This window comes from Sphaeramia orbicularis, chromosome 16, assembly GCF_902148855.1.
Source record: "Sphaeramia orbicularis chromosome 16, fSphaOr1.1, whole genome shotgun sequence".
NCBI classification, from domain to species: domain Eukaryota; kingdom Metazoa; phylum Chordata; class Actinopteri; order Kurtiformes; family Apogonidae; genus Sphaeramia; species Sphaeramia orbicularis.
The window spans coordinates 1118361-1137069 of record NC_043972.1 but is presented as its reverse complement, the minus strand read 5'-3'; the positions used below and the strand labels follow the sequence as shown (position 1 = coordinate 1137069).

Sequence of the window (18709 nt, the reverse complement as noted above, 5' to 3'; positions counted from 1 at the left end):
AAACACAGTAAACAACACCAGAGTCAACAGGAGACACACATGAGAAAATGCATGTTTATGTTTCCATTAAGTTCTCTGTCAATATGTGCCAAATCAGGCGTCTGAAAGTGTTTGGCGTTGATAAAGTACAGCAAAAGTGAATTTGGTTGAATATTTCCTACTGTGAGTGAAATGATTATTAGAAAAACTCATTTTAAGTTGGTGTAATAGAGTTGGAATAGCTATAAAACACAGTAAACAACACCAGAGTCAACAGGAGACACACATGAGAAAGTGCATGTTTCTGTTTCCATGAAGTTCTCTATTAACCCTTTGATGCATAAAATATGAGAATCTTGGTCAAGATTTTTTTTCCTGAGTGTTTTTATTCCTTTTTAGGCATGAAAAAACAGTGAGATTGATTTTTTTTTTTTTTTTTTTCCAGTTAAGCTATTTTTCGTGGAGTTACAAAAATGTCCACTCATTTGGACACCATGTATTTAATTTTTAAAGCAAAGAAACATGTATTTAAAATGCAATATCAGAAAGTGATATACTGTGTGAAAACTATGAAAAAAAAGCATTTTTGATGCAGCTAATCTGATGTTTTCTCACCTTTTATCATCCTCTAATACTAGTTCTTACTCACTTCATGGAGATAATATTAAAAAAAAATCTTTTTGTTGAAGAAAAATGTTAATTGCAGTCTTATAACAATTAGCAATTGATTTACACTCAGTCATGTTACTGCAGATCAGATTTATCATGAACATAAAGTTACAGTAATGGTATGAATGTCAGCGTATGGGATGATGCATAAGCGTCCACTGTGTCGGCTGATATGGAATTAAAACAAACAAACCCATGAATATATGCAAAACGAAACTAGAGCTGGAGAATAACTGTCCACTGTAGTGACTAGGATGCATGAAAGGGTTAATATGTGCCAAATTGTGTGTCTGAAAGTGTTTGGTGTAGATTAAATACAGCAGAAGTGCATTTTGGTCAAATGTTTCCTACTATGAGTGAAGTGATTATTAGAAAAACTCATTTTAAGTTGGTGTAATAGTCAGAATAGCTATAAAACACAGTAAACAACACCAGAGTCAACAGGAGACACACATGAGAAAATGCAAGTCACTTTGAAAAAACAGTTTCTGTTTCTGTTAACTTCTCCATCAAAATGAGTCTTAATAAGTCTTTAAAAGCATGTGGCCCAGTTAGAATACAGCTGAAGTACTTTTTGGTAGAATTTTTCAACACATAAAATGACCGATCAGCTGAACTTTCTCACTTTATGGTCTGTCATGGTTGAACTGCAGACTACATGCCCTCAGATTTTCTAAAGAAAGGCATTCTAAATACTTGAAAGTCTTTTATGTAACAGTGACTGGATGTGTCACTTGATATTAGTGGCTAAAGTAGACTGAACCTACGAGTCAACCTGGACATTTACTAAAACTTAATCAACTGTAACACTATGTAAACACATTTTATTGTGGTGTTTTGTCTGGTAAAAAGTACAACAACCCAGTTTCATTTTGACTTCCCAGAAGCAACATCCACATTAACAGAGATTGAAATAAAGTCATGTGGATTTAAAGTTACATTTGTTTTCATTAATGCATTTTCATTAGTAAATTTCATTTTAGTAGTGCTTTTTGTTGTAACTTATAATAATGAATGGTACCATTGCCATCTGTATTTTCTCACAGCATGGTTTGAGTCTAAAAGAATATAAATTGCAGTTACGGAAATCAACAGGTAACTCGATTGCCCATTGTAACTTCATCCTCTTCATTGCACATGGACAGGTAGTAGATTACACTGCTCACAACAATGCCAACGATGATGCAGATATGCTTTATGTAGTAGGAACGTAATCCCTTTAAGTGATGTATTGATATTAATAGTGCAGCTGTACTCTGATTACCACCTTATGAAAACACAAGTGTAATTACTTATATTTTTTATTATAAAATCATAGCTGTTATTCCACAGTACTGACCAACCTTTAACTCAAATTAAAAGCAGCAAAAATGTGTTTAAAAATGTGCCTGTAGTTTTATGCGGCAGGTTTCTCATGGGGGGCAGAATGATCACAGATTTAGAGCTGCAGTGAACAATTGTTTTCATTGTCGATTAATCTGTCAATTTAATCTTTGTCTAATTGATCATTTTGGTTTAATATGTGTGAGGTGATGGTGAAAAAATGTTTCCCAAAAGCTTCAAAAGGTGTCTTTTAATTAGAAATAGACTTTGTACATGGTTTGATCCACTAAGGCAGAGTTTTGAGGGAACATGTAGGTCAAAAGATAAAAATCCCTCCCACCTTGATTTTTTTTTTTTTTTTTTTTCTTTCAAGTCGTTGATTTATTGCTTTGTGTTTGAAGTGTAATGATCCAGATTTTTTCCAGGTATTTATTACTTGGACTTAGTGTTCAGTTCAAGAGTCACCCTGTTTGTAAAAAAGTGAAAGTATTCCATTTTGGACTTGAAGTGACAAATATTTGATGGGCTGGTACAACATGATATTATCATTGTTTATCGCTTGTTTTACTCCCGTTTATAGTTATTACATTGGCCTTTAAACACCCACTATCACTTTAGTGTCTTGTTTTGTCCACAGTACATGTTCAGTTTACTGTCATAGAGGAGGAAAGAAACAAGAAAATATGAGCCAGTGTCATAGAAGTTGGACATTTTGTCCTTAAACGCTTGGGAAGTGTCTACTGAAACCAGTTATCACAGTATTGTTGATTAATTGAATGCTCAAACTAAAAGATAAATCATTCCAAGTTAGCTGTCAGAGCCAAAATGAGGTCTAATTCATATATTAAATATTGTGATCTGTGTTATCTTTTCTGCTCAGTGTCTGTGGTGTTTCGCCAACAACAACTGCACAGATTACCCCGTGACCTGGCTGCTGCCTCCAGCGTCTCTATGCAAACTGTCCGAGGCCCGATGGGGAGTGTGCTGGCGTGAGTTTTATTTTCCTTGTTATGATGTGAAAGACTAAATCTCCTTTTCTCTTTTTATTTCTCATTTTACTGCGGCTTAATCAATAATCCCTCTTGTGCTTTACTACTCAGGAAGTCAACGGGAATAATGTGTTATAGGGTTTCACCAGAGAACGAAACTGTCGAACAAAACAGTGACTTGTTTCAGAAAACATTTGACTTTCAAATGCAGAAAGTGTGTTGGAAATTGAGGAAGTTGCAGCTCTGTCTCAGTGCTTTAAAGCCTTAACATGGCTTCGCCTTTTTTAGTGTGAACCCTAGAACTACAGACCGTACAAACCTCATAGAGTACACTGAGTAGAGCACTCAGAAACATAAAAAGCCGTACTCTTCTTCTGGTAAAAAAGAAAACCTTCTAGTTCCAGTGTTGGTGTTGAAGGTAAATACCCACTGGTTATATGTAGTAATGGGAGGTTCTGTTAAACAAACAGCAGACTTTTAGTTATTAACACAAGTTACCTGATTGGTTAAGAAGAAGAAACTGTGGTGGTGGTGATGATGATGATGATGGTCATGATGAAATTCTTTATTCAGTCATCACATAATAATACAACTTGTCAAATTTGCAGATGATACTACTGTGGTGGGGCTGATCCACAACAATGATGAAACAGCCTACAGAGGGGAGGTCCTGAACCTCACTACCTGGTGTTCCCTTAATAATCTGGCACTCAACTCCTTGAAAACAAAGGAGTTGGTGCTGGACTTCAGAAGGAAGAGGGAGGATCCCCCTCCCCTTCTGATCCAAGGGGACACCGTGGAGTGGGTCAGTGACTTCAGATTCCTGGGTACATACATTTCTCAGGACCTCACATGGAGCACTAACACCAGTACCCATGTGAAAAAAGCACAGCAGTGCCTGTACTTTTTAAGGTCACTGAGAAGGTTGAACCTGTCCCAGGAACTGCTGCTGTCCTATACATGTTCTGTGGAGAGCATCCTTACCCACAACATCTTAGTGTGGTATAGGAGTAGCTCTCAGGCTGTCAAGAAGGCTCTGGAAAGAGTCAGAAAGTCAGCTCAGAACATCATAGGAGTCCAGCTGTCCTCTCTGTTAGACATTTATAACACCAGGTGTCTGCGCAGGGCCAGAAGCATCAGCCTGGACGGTTCACATCCTGGACACAGCCTGTTCTCACTGTTGCCCTCAGGGAGGAGGTACAGGTCCATCCAAGCCCGCACCTCCAGATTTAGCAGTACGTTTTATCCAAGTGCAATACGGGTACTGAACACACTGCAATGACAGGACCTCACAAAGGACATATATTTAACATATGTCATAGTGTTCAGCCAGGGTCACAGTGCAGTATATACTTATCTGGACTGTTTTCTTGGTTGGTGACATGCCTGTTTTTATACTGTATATATATTTACACTTCCTTCTTGAAGCTGTTTTGCACTACACACCACCAGAGAGTTGTCTGTCATAATTTCGTTGCACATATATATAATGACGGGCGACACGGTGGTGCAGTGGTTAGCACTCGTGCCTCACAGCAAGAAGGTCCTGGGTTCGATTCCAACACCAGTCGACGGGGGGTGGGACCTTTCTGTGTGGAGTTTATATGTTCTCCCCGTGTCTGTGTGGGTTCTCTCCGGGTACTCCGGCTTCCTCCCACCATCCAAAGACATGCACTGATAGGTTAATTGGTTAATCTAAATTGCCCATAGGTGTGAATGTGAGAGTGATTGTTTGTCTCTATATGTTCAGCCCTGTGATGAACTGGCGACTTGTCCAGGGTGTACCCCGCCTTCGCCCCTATGTAGCTGGGATAGGCTCCAACAGACCCCCGTGACCCTAGTGAGGATAAAGCGGGTTCAGAAAATGAATGAATGAATATATATAATGACAATAAAGGCATTCTATTCTATTCAACTCAACCAGTGTCAACAACAACACTACAAACATTACAAACATTACCAACAGGTTAATGACTGAACAGGCCCAGGCAGAAGCAGAATGCTTCTATTAATGCCTGTCCGACAGAACAAATTCAGCTACCCAGCATTCAGTATAGGAAAAGAAAAAAAAAACAAAAACAACAATGCATACATCCAAACAAACAAGCAAAAACATAAAAAGGTGAAAATAAACCAGAAAAATAGAAAACTTAACCCACCAAATTAATGGTAATTTAATGTAGAATCAAAAATGAATTATTTACTCATTACTTATTAGATCTTAACAATTGTATCCTTCAAAAATTGCCTTACGTACCATTTTTTTAAATATCAAACATGGGCTACACATTCTTAAATCCATGCTGGACTTATTCCATAGTTGAACTCAGATGTATGAACAGATGTATATCTGTTGTGTATCATTAAATAAACCGACTAACAGAAAAAATTATATCCCTGCATCGTCTACCTGCTTCCTCTCTCTCGTGGTTGAGTTGCTTTTCCAAGCTACATTTGTAATTTCTTAACTGTGAATGAACTGAAAGTACTTTGCAGGAAGTCCCCCTAAACTTTGGACAAGATGTGAGGGAAAAATAAGGACTTTTTATGGCGGTAGATTAGGAAATATACTTTCACTACCAGCAAAAGGATAGCTAATTTATCAGAGGTTTGGGAAATACCTGTAAATACACAAATACATTAAACCAAACTCTAAATTAAGAATAAAGTAATGTTAAAAGATTTTAATGTGTATGTGATTAGAATTAAAAATCACACCACAAATGTTTTTGTAGTTGTTTTTAGACGTCATGGTCATGTATATGGATTTACTGAACAATATTTTCTTGACTTAAAGTTACTATTTTGCCCTGAAGTGCTTATTTCAAACATAAAACGACTGCAAATATACAGTCTTTTAGTCTGACCAGATTAGATCATCTCCTGCTCCAACTGACAGAAAATGGTCAGTTAGTCTTACTTTAGCTCTTACTTTATTTGGATATATATTATTCATGTTAACATTAAATTACAGATATTTCCCCCTCCCCAAAAAAACTTGATGGATATAGCTTAATGATAAATAAAGAGGCAGGAAAGCAGTCGAGTGAATCAAATAACAAACAAAATAGTAAAATAATGTATTAAAACGTCACATAAAATAACTTAGAATATGGATAAAACTGAAAAATAAAAGAAGATGCGACTAAAAACTGAGACGGTTTAGATGATGTTAAAATGACTGATCAGCCTGGTTTCTCTTCATGTTTCACAGGAAATGGAATCGTGTTGTTTAATCCAGTATAAGCGTTTTCTCTAATTAAAAGTGTCGCATAATTCTAAGTAAAGACGGTAAAACTGCAGCGTTAAAGGTCAGGGTTAAAAGCCAACTTTATCCAACTTTAACGCTAGATGAGAAAAACAGATTAGAACCGTATGTGATGAATAGGTATTTTAATAATATTTTCCCTATTTCTTTTTTATGAACCAAGTCATTAAAAGTTTGATGTAATTAGTAATACTGTCCTGTTACAATGGAATAATTTCTTAAAACTTAATGTGTTAATTAAAATGAGATAATATCTTGTATTTTCTAACATTTGAAAAGTCTTTGTTAAGGAGTGGAACCTCTGGAATGTCTTACATGTACTTGGGAGTTGAAGGTAATGCACTGAGGGAGGACCTTCCAGGAATTAAAGCAGTCATCGTAAATTAGCCATAACCCAGTTCTGTCAAATACGTACAAGACTCATTAACACTACACTGGAAAACGGCCCCCAAAGCCCTCCTAAGATTTGGGATTCTTTTTGATTATATATACAGTATGTTAATCCAACAGACCATTCAGCACATTAGAAGAAAACCAGGGAACATAATGAAGCGTTGGCGTTAAACCATTAACCATTGATCTGAATAAGTGATAACGCCTCAACACACACACGTAAAGGTTTACTGCGGCCAGAAGAGTTTCAGGTCTTAGAAAACAACATGTTCAATGCCTCAGTTGTGTTTCACTGGAAATGAAAGCGTGTTGTTAAAATCAGTGCATCACAACATGTAGTTCTGTTAAAACTCCAGCAGATGGCAGCATCACCAAATTATTCAGAGCATCATTTTAAGCAGAGGGAAAGAAGGAGCTGAGGTTTGATGTTCAGTTCATGGGAAAAAAAATCCCTCTGAATCACAGTATTTATTTATTTATTTATTTATGTATTTATTTATTTATTTGACATGATAAGAGAAAGACACCGAAAGACAAAATCTGCTTTTAGGTTTCAGCAAACTGACCACATTGTGAATGAAAAGGGGAGCACACAGCGGTGCAGTGGATAGCACTGCCCCCCCACAGCAAGAAGGTCTTGGCTTCGATTCCAACCAGGGACCTTTCTATTGCCGCGTTTCCACTACGAGGAACCGGCTCGGCTCAGTATTCCTGCAGACCGTTTCCATTACAGGATACTACTGACTTTACAGTACCTGGTCGTCATAGCGATGCGGCGCGTTATTTCCATGTCGTCTGTTCAGAGTTGCTGATAAACTCACTCGTTGCATGTTGTCTCGTCTGAATTTTTACGTCGGCCACCACAGACTGAATCTCCTGGACCGACCCTGGTGTAGTTTGGGGCTGTTCTCATGTGGATTAATGTACCGCTATATTTACTGTCCACTAACGCATCTGTTTTGTGTAAAAGGGTGGGTCACAGAGACAACTGTCAGACCAATCAGTGGTCTGCAGTGTTTACGCGTCACCTTTTAGTATCTGGTCCCCAGTCCTGGAACCTCTGCAGAGGTGATACCAAAAAACTAGTACCGGGTTTCAGATTCCAGGTCCTTTTTTGTAATGGAAATGCAAAAAGGCCGAGTCGAGTCGAGCCAAGCCGATACCACGCAGTGGAAACGTGGCATAAGTGGAGTTTGTTCTGTCTAGGTACCCCAGCTTCGTCCCACCACTAGTAGGTTAATGTAAATTACCCATAGGTGTGAATGTGAAAGTGATTATTTGTTCGTCTCCATAGCCCCTTTTACACAGCACTTCTGTTACAGGAATGTTTCACCTGTATTCTGTGTAAATGAAATGGTGGGATAGTTTGGTCCCTCCTCTGTAACGCCTCTGAAGGTAGTAATAGAGCTGTGGTAAAGGTGAATCATAATTCTGGAATGCTGTGTAAAAGGAACACCTCTCGTTCTGCAACTAAGGTATGACGTTTTGATAACATATTGCGCATGCGACCCTGGGGTGGGGGGTTAAAAATGAGCATGGGCCTGTACAGTAAACAAACATATGAATGTGATCAGAAAGATGTCGAACTGGGGAGACGCCGAGATCCACGAGCTGTTGTCATTTCAAGTGGAGGACTCTATCCATACTAACATTTGTGGAACACTGAAAGATGGGTCGACTCTGCTCGGGGTATTTCCGACGTGAAAGTTTAGTTTAGTTTATTTCAAATATGCAACAAAGAAAATAATCCTACTTCATCCTTATGAATGAAACAGATTATAAGAAAATGCAACAAATACACAAAAACAAAAACACATACATATACATAGACATGAAAACAAAGTCATTTGCATATTCAAAAAGCAAGTGTGTAAGTTATACGTCACACTGTGCGCTGCGCTGTGTCATCGCCTGTTTGATTCCAGGCCGCAGGTCCGCTGTGTAAAAGTGCAGCCTGCCTCACCTCTGTTCCTCCTTTGTCTTGGCTCTGGAAATCAGTCAGTGGTGGAAAAAAGGTGGGATCACCATGTCATTTTTTTTCCACCATTGACTGTTTGTGTAAAAGTGGCTCAGAGTGTCAGCCCTGCGATGAACTGGTGACTCGTCCAGGGTGTACCCCGCCTTCGCCCATAGGTAGCTGAGATAGGCTCCAGCACACACACACCCACGACCCTAGTGAGGTTAAAACAGGTTCAGATGAATGAATGGAAAGGAGCAGAAAGAAGAACAATCCAGTAAATGTTAGGACTGATAAAAATGATTGGTTTTGTTCTTAATCCAGTGAACTTTGAGGCCCTGATCATCACCCTGGGCGTGCTGGGTGGAGTCATCGTCCTCTCCATCACCGTGTGCTGCTGCTACTGCTGCTGCTGCAAGAGCGGTCGGTCAAGGTAAGGCTACACAACAAGACTGACATTTCAGCTGAAACACTTTAGGGTGGGACCTACTAAAGGTTTGCATATGTTAAAACATGTGCAAACTCATTGCACACGCAAAAAAATGTACGAACTGATTTACTAACAGTGCACATTAAGGGTTGTGTCTTTCAAAGGTGCAAAATAGCGCGTCTGCATCCAGTTAGTACTTTTGCCACAATGTAGGCATGCACCGATACCATTTTTTTCCAGACCAAGTATGAGTACTTACATTTGAGTACTTGCTGATACCGAGTACCAATCCTAGTCCTTAATAATCCCATTCCAGTTGTTAGTTCCTTTTGTAAATGTGCTTTATCGTCGTTGTCATTAGTCTGACTGGAACAAAGTGCTGCTACTGACATTTAATGTGTTGGAATGAGCGTTTGACAATTAATCCACCAGGGGGCACTGCTCTGAATTAACCATACTGGACAAGTACCATGAAGAAGAGGAAAGTTTAATGAAGAAGAAGAAGAAAGTCAGTAATAACAAACCTGTAGACGACAGAGGGAACACTACTGTGATGCTAATGTTGCAGCGTTTTCTCTGGTAAGGTTTAAAAGTTTAGCTTCAGCAAGAAGAGAAAAGACAAATGAGCCAGAAGTTTCATTTTCACTTCCGCTGGCAGCGGTCCGCACCATTCCTTACCACTCTCCGTCTGGGTACTCATCCTCCATCACCTGGAAAACAGATGGAATGTACGCAGAGGACGGACAGAAGGCTGCGTCTGTATCTGTGTGTGTCTGAACGGTACTGTCAGTCAGCCTTACTTTGATCAGCCTCATTTATTTAGTTCAGTCTCCACACTCTTCACACTCACACACATTATTCCTCCTCCTCGTACCTGCTGCACTGAACTGGGAAGGGCACACGGACAGAAGTGGTATCGGTGCATTTGTGTCGGATTACTTTTATGAGTACGAATACGAGTACAAACACTGAGTATCGGAACCGATACTCGTATCAGAATCGATGCATCCCTACCACAATGAATATGCAATATGGGGTGTTTACATGCAATTGTGCTTGTCCTTGGAGGAGAAACTGGAAATATAATAATTTAGTGCACACAAAGTGATTTATCAAACCTGAAAGCAATTTTGCTGATGGAAACTGAGTGTGTATGTAATACATCTGAAAAGGAGGTGCAAACGGTTTGGATGCGTAATTGTGCACTTATGGAAGTGGTTAGGAGACATCGAAACAATGAAACAAGATGCCGAGAACGCATTTTTCACCCTTGTGTGAACATTTTTGGAATGACGTTAAAAAAAAAAAAAATAGAGCTAGATTGCGCAAGCAAATTAGGACACACAAATTGGGATCTTAGTGGATCCGACCCTTAGAGTGGACACAATGTCAGAAATGGCTTTGACTTCATTTAACACGTGACCAATAGAGTTGGTTCTAAACGGAGCATAAAAAGACCAAAACCAGGGAAAACATCACTAACACGATCCCTACGCAAGCATGGAAAAGTATGGAAAATGAAAACAAATGTATGGGAAAGCATTCATGTTTCCAAGACTCTTACCACTGTTCTATTTTCTAAGACAAAAATTATGAATATCTATAAAAAGAAATGGATCCATCTGTTTTTTTTAAGGTGCTTGCTAGTGCAGCTAAAATGTTTGTGTGAGAGCACATACAGTCGGGTACATGTCCCAGAAAACATTTGGGCAGATTGACAAGTTGAATATCCCGCCTTCTGCTCTTATCTGCTCTTAACCCATTTTAAGCCCCGCCCAGGTGTTGTCAAGTTTCACTGCTGCTTTGACGGACAGGTGACGTCCACACACTGTTCATGAGCGAGCTGTTCAACATGCATGTATGATCGTTGGCAGAACTCATAATGGGTAGATGGAAATTCTCTGACGACTGGCTCTTAAATCCCAAATATGAAGACTGGTTGGAATTTTTTTACCAAGACATCTGGAAATAAGGGTCTTGAAAAGTATGGAATTTAGAAATTTCAAATGTGTAGGAACCCTGTACTGAGTTCAATAATTACAACTGAGTAAGCCAGTAGTAAAAGTAGTACTTCTGTGGTGTATTGTGTCTAGAGTAGAATTCTTGGCCATGCTCAAAAAAAAAAAAAAAAAGAGCTGAGGATCTTTTCGAAAACTTGATTTTCACTTCCTCTTATCAGTTCCTGGATTTGCAGAGTGGACCTAGAGGATGCATTATGTTTTGTTTTAGTTTAATCGTCAATTCACTAAATGCACAAGACATACAGATGCATACAATGCTGTTTCATCTATCTATCTATCTATCTATCTATCTGGCATGAAAATAGAAAAAGAATCAACAAAGTAGTATAAAAGATCATACAGACACTCTATATCAGGGTTCTCAAACTCCTGTTCTTTCAGGTTCCACATTCAGTCTGATCTGATCTGCAGTGGACCCAACCAGTCAAATAAGAACAGGAGAACCTGTAAATAATGACAACTGACAATTTTTGTCTGTGTTTTAGTGCAACATCCACCATTAAATTACGAAAATACTTACTTCTATAAACTATCCAAATGAAAAAGATGTCAATACCTAAAAAAAACTGGAAATTTCTCAAGAAAAATAAGTGTGATTTTAACAGTCTTCTGCCTCCACTTCTCATTTGTACATGTGCATTCTGAATCAGATCTGCAAAGACACTAAACTTTTAACAACAAGCAGAAAGTTGTTAAAATTGTGCTTAATTTTCTCTATACATTTCAGATTCTTCATATTTGTCCAGGTTATTCACATTTTATTGTTACAGGATAGATTGTAAATGTAAATGTTTCCATAATTTAATGTTATTTTTTGCACTTTGAAGTTGTCATTGTTTATAGGCATAATGTCATATTTTTTTCACATCTGAGTAGAAAATATGGAGTCGTTATTTTTTGTAGGTTGTTATGCTATTATTTTACTCGAGATCGTATTGGTCTGTATGTGGAACAAACTAAAATGACTTTGACAGCCTTGACTATGGAATTTTTACACTTTGTAAATTCATCCCAGGGGTCGGATTGGAACCTTTGGGGGGACGCATTTGGCCCCCGGGACGCATGTTTGACACCCCTGCTCTATAGTCATGTAAATCCAACCTATATACAATACAGTAACTGGTTAATGAGGTGTTTGGACAAACTCCAACTGTAAACCTGTAAAAAGTGCCTGAAGAATGATAAGTATCACAGTGGCCTGGGATCGAATCTGGACAGATGTCTTCACCTGTCTGCTAGGACTGTCCTGTCACTGTGCACTGCATCCTTCTAATACGGTAGAAAATACCAAAGAGAACCTCAACAGAGCCAGCAGAGGAATCAAAAGGTGGAGCCCACTGAGTTAATTCAATGCAGGTAAAAATATGGCTTACACGTGCACATGCTTCTTTACGCTCTCAGTATTATGAAAAATGTTGTCATATCAACATTAATAGCCCTATTAATTGTTTACTGTTCATGTCCTTGATGCATAATGAATAAATCAAGGCTATATCGTATTTATTCATCTATAAACTGACAGGAACATGGGTTTATGTAAAATGCAGGTCAACATGTGAAATGCAAATTAGTGGAATCGTGTAACACCTTAATTTATGCTGCAACATGTGCTTCCTCTTAAATATTCACATCTAGATGAAGGTCTTTTCATCCCAATAAATACAGGATCGGAATACTGGTGTGGTCGCATCTAATAAAAAACACTGGATTAGAGGATCATATAGCATCTGCTTATTTTAAGAGGTGTTAGGGGATTCTTTTTATCACTAAGATGGAATAGGTATGTTATAATAACTATTATTCACAAACTTACTATAAAAAGGGGTGGAGGCTGTTTTTGACGTTGCTTAATGAGACAATTTAACTACAACTACTACTGTGTCCTTCAGAACATCCTGGAGTTTTTCCTAATCCTTTTTTCTGTCCGTGTATTTATTTTCTGAAATTTTAGTTTTTAATGCTGTGTCAGTCACTGCCTTATGTTTCACTTGTATGTATCTTGATACTGCGACTGAAAAATGCCCATGTTTGGTCATTCTAACCTTACTGAAGCTTCTTTTGAACACTATCACTTTTCAGGACAGAAAACCACAACTCTCTCTCATTTTAGAGCTTACAAACTTAGTTTTTATTAAAGTTTTCTACCTAAACAGGAAACAGATAGATAAATTATGAAATCAACATGTAGAGAACCTCAAAAACAAATGACTGCAGTGTTTCGTCTGTTGCATTAAACCTGTGGATTCACACTCCATCATTATCTACCACTGTCCTGTGGGTCGGATACTGTTTATGACGTGTGTGTGTATGTGTGCGTGGTTTTCTCATTGAACTCATTTTATCATTTGATGGTCTAGAATTCTCAAAACTAGCATATGAATCTAACCTCTTGAAGCTAAAAAAAAAAAAAAAAAGAGTTGAAATTTTACAGGATTTTTTTTTTTTTTTCCAAACAAATGAACTTGTTTTTCTTGGGAATGGTTATTTGAAGAATTTTTCACTTTAAGAATTTACATCTTAATCTAGATTTTCAAGTAATAAAAACTCAAAATAGGATGTATTTACTTGAAACGGAATACTTCCTTTCTTGATTGAGCTGATTTTAAGAATTTATATCATAGCATTTCTCCACAAAGCACTAAAAATAAGAGACTTTGTCATAGATCAAGGCATCAGAAGCCTTTTTAACTTTTATCTTTTTAATGAACACTTACAGCATTTTGTCAGTTCTGACTGAAATTTGATGCTTGCAGTGACTAAAAATAGATTAATATAACATTTACTGTCATTTCATACATTTCTAAAATTCAGACAACATGTATATTTCCTCAAATAAGGAAGAAACAATCTTGTCCGTCAGATGGAATGTCATACAGTCCATTGTTAGAATTTGTAAATATAATCTGAAGTATGTCTTTGACAATACTTTAGACATATTTCCTTCAAAACAGGACTACATTTTCTCGTGCAAAACGTGCTTGTCAATGATATTTTTCTTTTTAGGCAAAAAACTAAGAACAGTATTCCAGAAATAAGGCTTTTTTTTTTTTTACTTCCTTGAAAATCCCTTTTTGCACTGTCTCAAACATTTTACTAAAAAAATGGGATGAAGAACAAGCAACACAAACTCACACACTTCCCAAAACGGCTTCATTTTTGGGAGTTAATATTTCTCTGTTTTCTGTAGACAGATTTATTCTCGCAATTTGTTTGTTCAGGTTCCCAAAAAATGATGATGAAAGTTGAATCAGATCTAAATCATGCTGCAGATACTCCTTTTCTAAATAAATGTCCTCAGGTGAATGTGGTTGGTTTTATCACATGTAGATGAAGTGTTGTTCTCCGCTTTTGTGAGCAGCACTAATTCTGTTTCCTGTGTTATTTTTTTTTCTCCTGAAAGGCCTGACAGAGATGAGGAGAGATATGCCAGGAGGAGGGAGGAGATCAAACAACGCGCTGAGGAGCGGTAAGAACTACTTAGCCTTCAGTCAGAACAGGCTGAAGGGAAAAAAACTGCAGATACATTCGTACATTTGTGGTGGAATTCAGGAGAAGACAGCCACACTTCCCAGCTGCCTTTTACCGAAGCGTTTACGTTTACCTCGACCTGGATTGCTCAGAATCCGCAGATATTCAGTTCTGATTCAGCTTCTTTGTGAATAACTTTATGTAAATTTAAGATGCTGCGCTGACATTTAAGAGTTAGGCTTCCTCAAAGCACCTTTTTTTTTTTTTTTTTTAGAAAGTTTGTAACAATAGATAAAGTACTGCTTTAGATAAGCTGCAGGACATATCCTCACTTTTGTCACATAATCACAGCTCACATTTGCAGATCAAACATGCTCTTATTTAGCTTTAGTTCGATCTGACATAGGAAGCTTATACTTGCAGTTTTTTACATTTCATCTCAAACCTGCAGCTGACTTAAAAATTACCATTGATATCGTTCATTCATTTTTCTATACAGCTTTTTGTTCAATGACTAAGCTGATTTTGGTTTTTTGGTTTTTTATTTAACCAAGAAAAAAATCCCATTCAGATTAAGAACCGCTTTTAGAAGAGAGTCCTGGTCAAGATAGGCAGCAGCAAATACAAACACACAGTTACAAGATTTCACAGTTAAAACACAAATAACTGACACATTTGACATCAAATAGTTCATAAAAATAATATTTATGTAGAGTTTCTGTAGGTCATTAAAAGTCATCAAATAGATTTTGTGAAAATTAAGGCTTTAAATGGCATTAAAAAGCATTAAATTCAATGTCCAGGGGCATTAAAAATTAAATGCACTTGATGGAAAAAAGCATTGTTATTCACAATTTATTTTGATTGTATAAACATTTTAATAATTTAGATTGGAAGTATAGTGTGATGATTGACAGGTGGAACCCTTTAATTGGCTATTGTTTATGGCCAATACACTAATTCACAACACCAGATGCTTGGAATGCAATGTGCTGTGAGCGTGCTCATGCTGTAGCGAAAGAGCGAAGGGAATATTAGCAAATGTGGGAAAAATGGGAAAATGCAAGTTTCAGCAGAAGTGATTGGAGGAGGAACTGTTCAGAACCTGGTTAAAGCAACGATAAACCATCATAAAACTATATATAAAACTGTATCTGCAGTTGGACATGGGTATTAAATTTGTTTAAAGTGGCATTAAAAAAGGGCATTAAAAAGCATTAAAGTAGATTTGCTGATACCTGCAGAAACTGTGTTATGAGCAAATTAAGAAAAACAAGTGTAGATTATGGAGTCGGCCTCAAGAACTTTCAGTTTGGACCAAAAAGCGCTCAAAGAAATGAACTCAGTTTCCAGTCTTTCTGCAGTTGATTCCATGCATAAGGTGTAGAGTAAACGAAAGCCCTTTGACCCAGTTCTGTACGGACGTATGGTATAGGAAGCAACACGATCATTTATACAGACAGAATAAATATCAGAATTTCTCTTCACAATTAATCTACAAATGTAGAAAGGCAAGAGGCCAAGTACTGGTAGAAGTAGCATGATTGGAGGTCCTGCAGCGAATGTGTCTGTCCATACATCGTTATTTTATACTGTATATGCAGCAGAACTGAAGAAGCATTCAACCATTCATTCATTTTTCAAAACAAACTTGCTAAGATTTATCATTTAAGCGTCAGAGTGGTACTTTTTGCTGTTTTCATCACCATCATCATTAAATCTCTGGCGTAAAATTAGGAATCCATTCATTATTTTCCCAGTAAAATATTCAACTATGCTAGGCTAACATCGCTAACAAGCACCACTAGTTTTGAATTGTTCCTGATTCACAGTAAAACTAGAGTGTTGTATGTGACCTCTGACATGCAGCCCTTTGCGGAAAGTTTTTTTTGTGTGTTACGACAAGTAGGCATGTGATCCGATGGCCTGCAGCAGAACAGGATGATCACACAGACACACACACTGTAACAACACATACAGAGAATCAGAGGCAGTGAGACATGTAACAAGAAGCTTCAGCATCAGTTTGACATTTTCACTGCATTTGGTTTGATTTGTTGAATACGTGTTGGTTAGTCTTTATTTAACTGGTCGTCAGTTTTAATTTTAGTTTCTCATAGTTGATTTCTTCATTTAATTTGATTTGATGTAGTGATTTATTCCAAACATGCAATGAAATTTAACATGCGAACAAGTAAAACATCATCATCATCATCATAATAATATTAATAATAATAATAATAATAATAATAATAATAATAATATTGATAAGTAGCTGGGATAGGCTCCAAGCGACCCCCGTGACCCTAGTGAGGATAAAGTGGGTTCAGATAATGAATGAATGAATGAATAACAATAATAATACAAAAATCAACAATCAAGACGATCTTAGAACAAAGAACAGCACAATAGTTTCTTTACATGCCTGAAAAAGGGGTGGGAAGAAGGCAATTTATTTAATCCCACCTCTTCCCCATAAAACATTATTAATAGCTATATATTTAGCTCCCTCTTCATTTCACATTACTCTTTTATATTTTTATATATATTCACACACACACTCATACATCCGTCTACACACACATAGGTTTCTGCATATACACACATCATACAAGTACACATACACACATACACATATAATCTTTTCTTTACTTCATTTTCTTCATGTTTTCTGTGCGTACTTTGTCACAAATATTTTTCATTTGTGGGCCAGACTCAGGGAAACCGAGACAAGTTGAATTATTATAGAAAAACAAAAGGGAGAGATTGAATCATCAGTGTTAAAAATGAAGCAGTAAAAAAAATATCCAAGAGCTGCAAACCAGTCTGAGGCAGTTTGATAGAAAAATAAACATCTTTTATTACCTACAGGGACACTGTCACCATGTGTTTGGTCCAAACACTTCAGACTTGTTTTTGGCTGTTGTATTTTAGTATTGATTATCGATTCTTTGTCTCTTCTGGCTCTTGTGTGTTTCATGTATTCTCCCCTGTCCTGGATGAGCACCTGATTCCTTCATATATATATATATATATATATATATATATATATATATATATATATATATATATATATATATATATATATACACACCTGTAGTTTGCATTTTTGACCCAGTGACGCACTTACCACTGTGTTTCCATGAGTTATTACTGTTGGGGTTCGTACCATGTCTATTTTTTTGCAGCTGCAGTGAATCAGCCTTTTTTGTCCCTAGTTCGACTGTGCTTTGTTTCATGTTGTTCCCCAGTTTTCTATCGCTCAGGGTTCATACAGGTGCTTGAAATCCTTGAAAATGCTTGAATTTCAATGTTGTGTTTTCAAGGTCTGGGAAGTGCTTGGATTTTAGTTTAAGTGCTTGAAAGTGTCTGCAATTCTAACTCTGTAATGTGATTTATTTATTAAATTTTAATATTATCTCTGCCAGGTTCAATGGGAAGCCAAAGCTACTTACAGAGAGGTGATGCATGTTGAAAAATAAAACTTTAGGTCAAGAAAGAAAACTCGCGGGTGTTCTCAGGTCGACTCATGGTCAATTTTTATTTTAGTCTTTGTCTCGGTGCGAGTGTGTCTGAAGAACGCCGAGCGGCTTCCCTTATTTTTTGGATAAAACTTTGTGTTCTCCTTTAATTTTTAAACTTTCTACCATTATGAATCATAATTTTAGATGTTTTTAACATAATACAATGGACATCGTTGTGATTAAAAAGTGAAAAAAAAAAAAAATCATGAGTATATGTATTTCTATACATATGTATTTTATTTATTTATTTATTTCGAACATGCAAATTAAGACAAAAAAAAAAACATTTAAATGGACAGAATCTATCTTCAGCACATACATGTCTGAATATTGCATGGTCGAAAAGGAGTAGGAAGAAGTATGAGCTGATTTAATCCAACCCCTCAGTGCTTTTACACCTTTATCATTAACTTAATACAACAATCAAACAATACTGTTTTCCTCATTTTAGCATTGAACCACAACAAATCCATACTGCAGTAACTGAATTCTACAGACCAGTTTGTTCATGTCAGTGCAGTCATACAGACTCAACAATTCAACCATTTTCTTCAATAATTACAGCAGATTTATCAGTTCAACATCGTCCACAAACAAACAGGCCTCAGTGTCATTATTAAATACTGTAACCTCTGAAGAATCAATTCTTTATATCTTTTTTTAACTGAATTATGTTTGATATTTGTTT

The 18709-nt window shown here is 37.0% G+C and overlaps 1 protein-coding gene across 1 annotated transcript in view; it reads left to right on the top strand.

Moving 5' to 3' along the window:
- The window catches only part of LOC115435147 (pituitary tumor-transforming gene 1 protein-interacting protein), a 41064-nt gene that overhangs the window by 1067 nt on the left and 21288 nt on the right, over window positions 1-18709 (top strand). Inside the window, exons 3-5 of the mRNA XM_030157365.1 lie at window positions 2852-2960; window positions 8903-9011; window positions 14430-14495. Coding sequence (XP_030013225.1) covers window positions 2852-2960; window positions 8903-9011; window positions 14430-14495 — 284 coding nt within the window. The remainder of the gene's footprint in view (window positions 1-2851; window positions 2961-8902; window positions 9012-14429; window positions 14496-18709) is intronic.